The sequence below is a fragment of the Dioscorea cayenensis genome, chromosome 5, assembly GCF_009730915.1.
Source record: "Dioscorea cayenensis subsp. rotundata cultivar TDr96_F1 chromosome 5, TDr96_F1_v2_PseudoChromosome.rev07_lg8_w22 25.fasta, whole genome shotgun sequence".
NCBI classification, from domain to species: domain Eukaryota; kingdom Viridiplantae; phylum Streptophyta; class Magnoliopsida; order Dioscoreales; family Dioscoreaceae; genus Dioscorea; species Dioscorea cayenensis.
The window spans coordinates 17,688,003-17,701,031 of record NC_052475.1 but is presented as its reverse complement, the minus strand read 5'-3'; the positions used below and the strand labels follow the sequence as shown (position 1 = coordinate 17,701,031).

Here is a 13,029-nt window from a genome sequence, read left to right as displayed (position 1 = left end):
ATTTTGTCAATAGAAAATCAAGTCAAACCTAAGGTACAAGTGCTATCAAAATGCAAAATCTACATAGTTACAAAGATGCCATGCCATGCAATTCCTCCCTTTTCTAGGTTTCTGGTGCTGCTAGCCTATAGTAATGCCATGCATCCCTCATCAACAGAACTAATGAAAAGCTTAAGGAAATAAATCACTCATCAACAGAACTAAGAAAAGCTTAAGACAATAAATGGCATCTTTTTTAATACCAACAAACAAAGTGGAGAATGGAAAGTAAGGAAGCTGCATCTTCAACAGAGAATGACATACCAACAACGAGTAGGAGTACTTTTTGTCAAGTCTCAAGTGTTGGCACATTTGCAGTAATACTAGCACGCCCAAATATATTATCATATGCATGCAGAGTGTACTACCTTTGGTAAAAAAACTTATATGAATAAGTCATCAATCAGGATACCACTTTGTGTTGCACATCATAACATGTGTTAATATTTCTTTCCTCCTATGGATCAAGAGTTCTTTAAAAATGCTAAAGGTGTACACTGATGGAATAAGAATGTAAATTTTTGGGTTTTGAAATTGAAGATGGTTGTGGCAAGGAAATTGGCTTCACCAACCACCTCAACTTCTGATGAAGTTTAATAATATAAATTTTCAGAGTGCTTAATATTGGCTGAGAGTTTAGACCTAGCTAGCATATTTTATTGGCATAGTTTATATGATCAGTATAACTTCATGAAAGTTTCAAAAAATGATAGTTATTTATAATAAGACCAAACAGAGTAGGCAAATGATGATGGGGATTGAAGTAGTTGTTTATTGTCATACATGGTTGGGCATCACTAAGGATAGAGTTGAAGGAATGAAGCAATGATTAGGAATCACTAAGTAAACAATTGAGATGTGCTCCTCGTAGAAATACTGAAACCTGTTGTAAAATAATGTTTGAATTCCAAACATCAAAATTAGCTATGGATAAAAGAGAGGGCCAACATTAACTATGGATTGACAGAGGTTAATAGAGTACTATGAACAGGCTAGGAAATTTGGCAAATATGTTTATCTTCTAACATGTTTCAACAATAGAACAACATAATTATATATTATGGAGAAGATCTCTATTTTTTCATTAAAAAAACATGAAAAGAGAGAATTTGATGATCTTTGGCATGGAACATTTTTAGTCAAAATAAGTATGAAGTTTCTAATGTGAATTAATTAGACTCTCGCTACAATATATGAAAACTTGCATAATGTGAATTCCAGTCTCTACAATGTCTAATGGTATAATTATAATTAAGAGCCAATATTAAGATTATGCATGCTAATATGACTGTTACCATAAGGAAGCTTCATCTAAACATGAATCACTATGTTTTTTTCAGAGAAAAATAAAGATACATACATAAAAATAACACATAACAGGTACAGATGAACCACATAATACCTCTATTATCATAACATTATTTTAATATAAAATACACATCAAAGGAAGGAATATATTTTTATTCATGAAAGGAGTATCTTTCCTTCCACTTATTATATAATATTAGATTTTTTGAAAAATAGATAGCGATGTTCTAACACAAGTAATAGGGTCACAATCAAAATAATATCAGCTAAATGCATGGTGAGGTTAGATCAAGAAGTCCAACATTTGACTCATCCAAAGAAAGAACAAGGACCTTGCACCTAACACTTATTGGATGGATTACCATCAAATAACCTGCCCTATGAATTTAATTTTATTATTTCATACTTTTGAGCAATTAAATATGCATCACAATATGGATATTCTCAACTATATAAACTAGACACATGTAGGAACAAACAAAAAGAGAAGTAGTGAGGAACTCTATAAACTTTCGTAAAAGTTCAAAACAAAAAATTTATGAAGGTTTTTTGCAAAATGAGGAAACTTCATGGGGTTTTTGAAGAAAAGCCCATAAAGTTTTAAAATAAAGTGCAGTCTTAAGGAGGGTGTTTATGCAAAATATCACAAATCCATGGCAGTTTTCTATGCATATTAACAAATAATACCTCATCTCACTGTCCAAATGCCTAGCAAGTGCATATGACTAGATTCATATTACATGTAAAGTTCAGAGGATGATAATTTATCTCAAAGTTCAACATATGTATGTGTCTAATCATTCAAGACATGCAAGTTTGAACTTATTATTCAAGAGAAATTCAATAAGGTCATTAGAAAATGTTGAACACATGACAAATTGCAAGAAAGCAAAGAAGTACCAATGGACTCAATTGTTCTTTACCAAGAACCCAACTTTGACTCCTCAACTTGATATGATCTTTCGGAAGCAACCCAGCTGCAAAGATAAACAAGGAAAACCCACTACATAAACAAGACATACTTCAATCTTCTACCAAAAATTGACTTTGATAAGCATCTTAAATTGGTTTTTAATGATCACGTGTCGGTGACAAAAAGCGCCATTGAAATCAACAATATCAACCTACATTCAAAAAGATCAAGCAAAAAAATAGAAATTAGAGCCCTATTTCAAGAACAATGCATTAAAGTTAATATCTAAGAATGTTATTCATAACTTCTCCATGAAATTAAATAAGCATTTTGTGCCAAATTTTTCTCATGTTTGAAAACTCACAATTGTGTATTAGGGACAATGAACACAAACCATTACCAATTCAGATCAATTCAAGAACCTCTAGACTTTGTACACAACCAATTTCAAAGAGTTAGATGATAAGGATGATGTTAGGCAAGTTATTATTATTTTTTTTTAATAACTTTGCTGGTCTTTTGACAATTTTAATTTGGTTTGCTTAAATTAGTGCTTTTAGAGAAAGATTATGAGGCAGCAAGTGAAAGAAAGACATATACTGATGAAACTCCAATAAAAAATGCAACAACACCATCATATAGTTGTTAATAATGGTACGAAAAAATCCACACAGAGACAAGAAAGAACCAAGCATCTTACTAATTCTTCTTTATGATGTCCACACCTTCAAAAAGTTTCCTACAATTGCAATCCAACACCATCAAGATTTGAGAGCTTGATTCCACCTAGCGGCAACAATAATACATTAAAATGGAACTAATATTGGGAAACCATTATCTTTCAATACAATGCCACTAGAAACTCAGAATAATTGTTTACAACTGAAGCAAATACAACTTATTCAAAAACAAGAAATTAGCAAGAAAACTTGTAAATTTTATCAAAAGACAACTTATTTAGCTCTCTCAAGGATGGAAAAAGGATATAGTAAAATTAATGCAGACAGCATAGATCACAACCAATACTATACTCAACACCAAAAATCAAGGAAAAAAGCAAATGAGATTAAGAATTGCACACATTGCAGAAATGGATCATCGGAATAAATGAATTCAAACTTTTCTATTTCATTTATTAAATTCAATAAGACATCGAGAATATATAACTTCAGGACTTAAAATTCTATTGACATATCCAGCAGGAGAAAGGTGACATACATCACTGAAGTTCAAGCCTTCCTCCACTTGAACAATTAAGGCAGAAAGCTAATCATCCACAAGTTGTAGCTGAAGTTTCCAACAGAATATGCAATAACTTGATCATCATCAAAGTTAAAATAATAACATTCGACCTATATTCTCCTCTAGAATATATTATTATGACCACCAACAAAAAATGTATTATGCAAACATTAGAGTTGAAATATAGACATAGAAATGTAATTTTAAAAGTCAGTCATCTAATTTTGATTGTAAAGCTCAATTTTCTTCATTGCTTTCCTTTATCACAAATTATGATAAAATGATATTAGCAATCAAATGCAGAAGAGACAGATTCAAGAATCAAGAAGAGTCAACTTTTAAATATCAAATTAAAAGCATATATGTGGATGATAGTAGCAAGTATTCCAAATGATGGGTAAAGTTGGGGGTTCTCTTCAAATTAAAAAATAAGTAGAGAAAGGAACCCTATACATGTAAAATATATCATAAATGTTTATTGATTGAATTTATTATGTTAAATTTATGCTTAATTAATAAATGTAATGTTAATTGTAAAATTTGACTACAAAATATGACAGCTTATTTTGGGAATTTAGTATTGGCTGTTGGTTTTGTTAAATGTAGAAAGGTTTTTGTTAAACCGGTTGCACAGGTGTAGGTGCTCATTACATCCATCTAAGAAGGCCTGAGATGTCAGATGACATCTTCCATCTCCTTAGTTTTTTTCTGCTATTTCTACTCTTCTGCTTTCTCCTTTCTGTTTTCATCCCGTACTTCTCACCACGCGGTGAGAGATGACTCTACCCCTGTACTTCTGTTTTTATTTCAATAAATTTGTGGTTTATCCACATTTAACTCAAAAAAAAAAAAACCCCTCTATAAATCCGCTGTTAAAAATTAAAAATGGTGTAGTGACTCTACTCTTCTTTTTGTTGTTGTTCTCCTGCAACTTTCTCATATGATCTACTTTTACTTACACTCAAACATTTGTTCTTCTCTTTTTTCCTCATGTTTCTCCACATATTATTATTTAAAAAGAAAATTTTAACTTCAAATACTTATTTTAATTAGTAATAACCAAATCAAAATTTGACAAAAATTCTTTGAAAATTATTTCCTTGAGCAAAGTTATCGGTATTATTAATAGCACCAACAATATTAATATTTAGATTTTGATCTCACACATTAATTGTGAGAAGGGAAAATGCATGCATAAGAACAAGAAACTTCAACTCAATTTCATTTATCATTTTAATTAGTTGTCTTCTGATTTATATAGACTTACAAAACAAAGCTCAAACGCATCTATGCCTTCCACATCACTATCTTTCTTTTCATATCAAACAAAAAACAAATCATACTGATCATCTTTCCCCTCTTTGCTCAGGTGTAAGTCCTCCTTTTCCACAATTTGGGCAACTCTTCATCCCAAATCCCTGACACTCAAAACACCTTAAAAAAACAAATCACAAAAATATTACTTCATCTTGATACACCATAAATGTGCTATTAAATCAATAAAACTTACTTCCATCTTTCAAAAATATTCCCATTCTTCTTGTTCTTCCCAGTTTCCTGTGTAAATTCAAATTTTAAGAAAGTCATAAAAACAATGAAAGCAATCAAGAAATGATGTAACTCATTATTAAAACCTTGCAACCAGGACACTCTATTGCACCTTGCCCTCTGCAAGTTCTGCATCCTTTTGATACCTGCATAATGTTTTTTTAACTCTTCAAAAAAATCACATTACAAATTAACTTATATTAATGTAACTTTACACTGATTTCAACAGCAAAAATAAATAAATAAATAAATAAATAAATAATGAAACATTACACATTTTATTGGCAAATTAAGAGCATATATGGCACATGTCATTTTAATTACATAATTAATAAGCGGAAGTAAGAACAAGTCCCTCCAGCCATAGCAACTTAAACAAGAATGACGGTGCGATTAAAAGCTCTACTTCCAATCTGTCATTCTCTTGATGGCTAAAAAATTATACATTATGTTTCTTTCATAACTTACATAATGAGTCAAAAATATTCGTTATATAGACTATAAGAAAAGGTCATTAAAGAAAGGGATATCAAATGGGAGCTTCAAAAGACCAGAAGCAACAACAAGAAGCAAAATCCAAAATGGAAGGATTTTTATGAAGAATAAGATGAGTATCTTCTGGCTAACAAGAGCTCGATCTTCAGTTTTCTCAACTATCCATTCTGCTGTCTCCCGGAGTTTCTTCTCAGCCGGGCTCTCGGTGGCGAGCATTTGAAGCAATGATGGTGTAGATGATGGTGATGATGAGTGTTCATCTGTTTTGATGCCTATTACTCGCTCAATCTCAGCTATTGTTGGGGATTCATTAATCTTCTTCTTTCTTGGCCTCTTCATTTCTTGATTATTGATCGGTTTCTGTCGAAGAATTTATAAGACCAATGTTGTCTAATTATCTTTGCTAGTTCGTCAATCATTATTTTATAAAATTATATTATAATATAGGTAAGTGTTTTACAATATTGTTAATTAGCATATATATAGTTGTATATGTGATAACAGTTGTAAATTATAATTTATTAGTTCATATTTTTAATGTATTACCAAAGCTTTTAATTTTTAACTTGAATATATGTAAATTATATTAGAGGATGTTCACTTATGTTAGAATAAGTACAACTGTATTAAATAACCATACATAAGAGATAAATTATTCACCTAATTATTTCTTGATTACCATTTTATCATTGTGCATATAAATGCTATAAATCATGCATTATTTGATTAATGTGGCTAACTTTTAAAATGAATATCATCATCAAATTTTCCACCTTTGTTAAAAAAAAGTCATCCAAAAATTTCAATATAGAAAAAAATATATATATATATATATATATATAAGTTACAAATAAGTACTTACTTGGTTGAAGGATGAGGCCATGGATTTGGATGCAAGAACTTGTGGCATGGTTCTTCTTGGTTTGGGAGTTGAGGAGAAGATCATGAGCTGTGGATTTGAAGTAAGCGATGAAGCCAGAGTTATCTCCATTTTTGTTCTTTATTTGCTAGCTACTTCAAACTATTCAACTTAATTTGGCTTTGTGTGGCTTTTGTGTTGCTTTTTATAAAGAGCAAAGATAATGTGATATATTTGAGCCACAAATTTAGAGTGTGCTTTGTGGCTCCTCACTAGCTTGGATATGTGAGATATTTTTTTCCCTTTTTTGCATTATTTGTTTGCGTTAGATTTTTTTCTTTTTGTATTACATTATTTGGCGTAAAATTTTATTTTATTTTGGCTTTTTACGATATGTAATAATTTTGTAGGGAAGGGATTTGAAAAATATATAGTACGTTATGCCTATATATATATATATATATATTAATGGATGGGTAATTTGCACATGCATCTTCTTAGGATTAGTATATCGATTACCTTGATCTAATTATGTCATTAATGGATAAAAAAATAAATCACTCACCTAGCCACCTCAAGTAATGTTATAACTTGTGAGAGGAAGTTGATTCTTCAACATCTCACTTAGTAAGGGAAAAGGTTACCATTTTTTGTGTATTTTTTATTTCTATGATTTAGAAAATATGATTTTTGTGTTGTTTGATTTTTGAAAATTTTTAAAGTAGATTTTGTTTTACGAGAATCAAATCCCTACCTTTTAAAATCTGATGTTTGTTTTTAACTATTTATATATCATGCATCATATATCAGTGATTTGTCACCCATGAAAAACTAACATCCGAGTTAAAAACTTTAGAATAGGTATAGTCAGATATACATATATATATATATATGTAGATTTTATCAATTTATATATATATGACAGCTATAATCTCCGTTGATATGTTTTTGTAATATATATCACAAATCTATACATATACACATATACAGCATGATTGTGTAACATATACAAATATGAATTGTGATAGTCTTATATGAAGATATACACATCATATGTAAATGTATACGTACACATACGTATATACTATACACATGAAATCTAGTACATATACATTGACACATATAATATATGACATCATATATGTATTGTCATACAGACTAAGTACATATATTTATATATATACATGTATTTATAGACTTGCCCTTATATATCTTATGTTTATAATTTATACCATACACATATATACTATTCATATCATACTACAAATATATACATATACATATATATATATATATGCATATACGCAGCCTAATCATACGAGAACTTTGATTGATATGGTTGTTCGAAAATTAAATATTATTTTGCCAATTCTTTAACTTATGATTAGGCTTATAATTACATAACACTATCATTAATTGCATCTATCATTAAAATTAGGGAAAAGTTCAAAAATAAATCATGTGGTTTGACATTTTTGCAAATCAAGGTATATGAAGAAAATTTTACAATTTCATACTACGTGGTTTCCGCAAATGGCAAAAATCGGAAAAACCATCAACGATGCTGATCTTTGCTTACGTGGCATGGGTAAGATAGTCAAAACACATATTTAAATCTTTTTCTTCCATAGACAGGCTTTTTTCTTCTTCTTCACCATGGTTGTTTCTTCATCATGATCTCTCTACAAAGGACTCTCTTGTTTCTTGTTCCCATTCATGTCTTCATCAACCCTGGTTGCATCTTTTCCAGAGCAAGAACATCGGAAAACTCTTAACAACCTTCTTCTTTGCCCATTTGATGATGCCGATGATAATAGTTTCCTCCGGTGGCCTCGGAGAAGAGTGTTGTGGCTGTTAGCATTTGTCTCCGAGCATGTACTCTTTACATTGATATTGATTTGCAAAAAGGGCAAATCACATGGTTTATTTTTGAATTTTTCCCTTAAAATTATTCACATGTCATCTCTTGGGTGTCTACCATTGTAAAGATAAATAAAATAAAATAAAATAAATCAAGACCGTAAGATGTGATTAATAATGTAAAGAGAAGCCTAGAATTTTTAGGATTGCGCTTATTAATCCTGACAAGATTCATTAGCCTATTGCACATGCAGTTGTTGGTCCTCTAATAAGCATTCCTATTTTTCAATATTAAGAGGTCTTTATGGAGTCTTTTTCTGGTTCTTTTCTTAGGGTCTGTTTGATTTACATATAGGTACAACACAAATAATACAACACAGTACAGGTGCTTGAGTACAACACAAATGCTTGTACTCTTCTTTGTTTGATATTTAGTGGACATCACAAAAAATTTTGTATTGTTTTGTTTGATTTACATAATTATTGGACTAAACTGTAAAATTACTATAATACCCTTTGTATAATCTTTTGTTGTTTTCAAAAAAATCACATGATAAAAATATTAAAATTTCTTCTTATTTTTAATAATCACCACTTAATTTTTTTATAATTGGTAAAATTATTAGGGCATAATTATATTTTTAAATTTCTAAAATACATTAATTAATAATTTTTTACCAAATATATTATTTTATTTTCAAAATTTTTTGATTGGATTGTGGTAATTTTTAGTTTTAATTAGGGGCAAAACTATCTTTTAGTTGTGTTGTACTATAGTTAAAAAGTTGTACGTGGTTTTGACAGGACAAAATTTTTAGCAACTTGTGTTGTACTCAACTACTTTCTTGTGTTGTATGTACTCCAAGCCTATTTGTAAATCAAACAAAGGACATGAGAGTTTGTGTTGTGTTGTCCCTTATCTTTTCGTTTATAAAACACACCCTTAGTGTCTCTATTGCTTGTTCTTGTATCTTTCACGCCCGGTGGACTTCTGTGTTCTTTTTCTTGACTATCTAGCATTGTGTACTATTTATTTATTTTTTTAATAAATGATTTACATATTTTTTTTTAAAAGTCTCGTAGCCTAGCATTACTTGCCTTTATTGCTAAAAATGAAAGTGAGTCATTCAAAAGATCTCGAGTTCAAGACTCGTTGGAAACAATAATGGTAATGGGTCAACGGTTGTGGGTGTACAGGTTGGACGATTAATTTCCAGCCCGTGTGCACTCTCTGATATATATAGTGCTTGTGACTTTCGTAATATATATATATATATATATATACCCACACCATAGTCTCACAAGTATTTTTACTAATATGCCATAAAAATAAATGTTGAATCAAAATCAACATGCCCCTTTCAAATAAATTTTATGAATTAATCTTATTAATAAGTAATAATAATAATTCAATCCATTTAATCTAATTCAATTTAAAGGAAATAATAAATAACTTGAATAAGTCCATGCACTCACATCATTTGGTACTCCATCTGACCGTTCGATCTTCATCGTGCTACTAAGATTGATTCAGTGCCAAGCCTCAATGTCTTTATGAAGTACTTCTTTGCTTTCCATGCGGTTGTCGAAAGCTCGAGAAAGGGGAGGAGCGAAATCAAGACTCAATGTTTATTTACAATTGTGAGATTATGATTTATGATATATAATTTTGGGCAGACGTGGTAAGCCTTTATTGGCTCACGTTTCAGCCTGAATCACATGGTAAATCCCAAAATAGTCATTAAGCTATTGTAGTGAAAGCACCTCTACCTACCTTCATCTTTTGACACCCTTAAGTGGGGGCACTTGACGCCATTTGTCAAACTTCCCTCCCCACGAGAGCCGATGATTAGATTAACTGAATTTTATGACACATTAGAGTTTCCTTTTTAACTTTCTGTGGAGTATATCACTTAGTTGCTTTCCTTTGGTTTTTAATCCTATTTTTCTATATTATTATGTTTTGATCGTGTAAAAATTTTGAATGGTAGTTGGATTATATCATATTTTTCTATTGCAAATGTATAAAATAATTTTTATCTTAATTAATTTAAGAAATAATATATACTTTCTCTTAATTCTATCCCCTAAAAGTCTTTTTTCTAAACTTTATATAAAGAGGACATTTGATAAGTTTTAATTGATTAGCATGTCACATCATATTCTATCCCTAAGATGTTTGTCTTCAATCCTGTCATGCTACGTGGGTAGTTGATATCTTTTAATTAATTAACATATTCCATCACGTGAAGGCCCAAAACTCCAAATAATTTTTCACTAAAATAATCATTTCACACCCACCCACCCAAATATTTTTTCTAAACTTTATATCGAGTGGACATTTAGTAAATTTTAATTGATTAGCATGTCACATCATATTCTATCCCTAAAATGTTTGTCTTCAATCCTGTCATGCTATGTGGATAGTTGATATCTTTTAATTAATTAACATATCCCATCACGTGATGGCCCAAAACCCCCAGTAATTTTTCACTAAAATAATCATTTCACACCCACCCACCCAAATTACTGCAGAATATGAAAATCCTAGATCAAGCACTCCATTCTCAACCTCTTTTGGATGAATTTAGTTGAATAGAAAGGAAACTAGGAGGCTCTCATGGCTATCATCCATAAACGAAGGCTCCCGCAACTAACCCTGACCCTTAGAACTCCCCAGCGGGAACCGAACTTGCCTTAGACTTTGATAAGCTTGAGGTCCTGGCAACTGCAGCACCGCCACACCTCCTCCCTTTGATCCCACCACCTACCGCCAAGCCACAAGCAAGGCCAAGATCCTCCATAGACTCCGATCACCTTTCGGATAAGAAGAGGTCCAGGGACTAATCCTCTCGGTGTTTTTCATTTAATTTTCTATTTTTTTTCTTGATTTTTGATTGGTTTTTTTTTTTAATGATAGATTGGAAAGAATCAAAGGGTTTCAGTGTTGATTAGCGCCCTTACATCGGACCGCCGTCTGTTGGAGACGGTGAGGAGATTGGAGCCGGAGGTGCAAGGTGTTTTCCATTTGATATTCTATTGATTTCCCTTGCATCTAAAACTATTTTTCATTATTTTTTTTTTTTTTTTGGTGGTGGATTGGAAAGAACCAAACAGAGTTTTTTGTCTTATCTTTTTATTTGTTGTTTGTTGTAATGAATGATGGTAATTGATTATCCTTCCATATTTTAGATGTTATGAAGTTGGGCATGATTGAATAGATTTTAGATGGTTAAATTTTTTTTTTTTTATAGTAGTTCTTGATAGAAAAATAGATTTCATCTTATTTTGTTTGAAAAATAGATTTTATTATATCTTGGTGTTATTGATTTGTTTAATTTTATGCCTCATGTATGTTATAATCATCATAAAATTATATGGACTCAAACAAACTAAATAATTTCACATTTAGTTTAAAAATTTTTAAGAAATTTACAAACTTGGTAATTTTAAAAAATTTGCTTTTCAGATTATTTTTCCTTTATACAAAAAAAAAAAATTAAGGCTAGGAATGCACAGGGACTTCTCACAAGTAACTTAAAAATAATAATAAAATAAAACATTTAACTTGCATTGCTAAACAAGTGAGTGATAACGTGATCCCATGGGAAGTGGAACAATATTAGGCACACATGCATTACGGGAGTCAAATAATTGACTAGACCCATTACTGACAGGTCTCCACTTTGAACAAATATACATATATGATATGATGTTATAGTGGTTGTATATGTGGGGAAAATTTTATTAAATATTTGATGTGATGCCAAATCTCGGTGAAAAACCAATGCAATTCCACTTTGTTTTTACTGACATCGCTAAGCTTTACCACCACCATTAGTAAAAATCTTGAATTTGGGGACGTCTTCTGATGACGGGCGCATAGACGACGTGGCATGTGCGTACATGAAGAAGTACGACGCAAAGGTATTTTGGTAATTTGACGGGCGACGAGATTTTATGGTTGTACCGGGTCTATTTGATGGGAAACTGGTCAAGGAACAAAAGTCACTAGACAAACTCGTGAGTCATACCAAAATTTGGCCGATTTCATCGCTTTAGGCCTCGAAAACCCTAATTTTGTTATATTTAGTAATAATTGATTTCGTTGTATCTTAGGATAGAAATCTCCGATTTATGAGCCGCTTTGTAGCAATAGTCTTTATTTTGATAGATCTTTTTATTTCTTGCAGATATTTTGAGAATTTACTATTCTTGGTAAATTTTTGAATTATCTCCTTTCTTAGTGCTATTTTTTTGCCTATTTAATGTAAGCATACGGGCAAGAGTAAATCGGTTCTGTTATCTTTTCTTGAGTAATAAGATTTACTCTTCCCAAATTCCTGGCTATCTTTGATCAACAGGGTTTGGACAACTTGTTACCGGGCATTCAAAGGTGAATCAACAGTTTCAAGTATACCACGCATCGGGCTTTGGTATTAGAGCCGAATCGATCATGCCACCACGAGAACGAGGTGTGGGTCGCCCTACGCAAAGGATGGAGGAGATCTACGATCATGAGGACGATGCTAGATTTGAGCAGCAAGTTGGCCGCCTTAAACCGCTGGCGATGGAGAGGATGATGGAGGAGCTGACTGAACGGATGACCAAAATAATGGGTAATGTCAATCAAGGGTGTGTCTCTGAAAGTGGAAGTGAAGGCACCATTGAGGAAGACAATAGCTACTTTTGTTGACATTGCTCAGTGCATGGCGATGAGGAGGGCAAGATCATGCGAGGTGACAATCAACACTTCCGCTGATAA

The 13,029-nt window shown here is 31.5% G+C and overlaps 1 protein-coding gene across 2 annotated transcripts; it reads right to left on the bottom strand.

The window, feature by feature from the left end:
• Positions 1-4,697: 4,697 nt before the first annotated feature.
• Positions 4,698-6,538, bottom strand: LOC120261791 (probable NAD(P)H dehydrogenase subunit CRR3, chloroplastic). Of its 2 annotated transcripts, XM_039269777.1 has the most exons (4): positions 6,408-6,538; positions 5,137-5,196; positions 5,013-5,059; positions 4,698-4,936 (listed from the first exon to the last, which is right to left on the bottom strand). In XM_039269777.1, the coding sequence occupies exons 1-4, from the start codon at positions 6,534-6,536 to the stop codon at positions 4,849-4,851; spliced, it is 324 nt and encodes a 107-aa protein (XP_039125711.1). In that variant the 5' UTR covers positions 6,537-6,538; the 3' UTR covers positions 4,698-4,848. The 2 variants fall into 2 exon arrangements, with proteins under 2 accessions (XP_039125711.1, XP_039125710.1); XM_039269776.1 differs by lacking the exons at positions 4,698-4,936; positions 5,013-5,059; positions 5,137-5,196 and adding an exon at positions 5,490-5,905 and having other exon boundaries at positions 6,408-6,533.
• Positions 6,539-13,029: the final 6,491 nt, after the last annotated feature.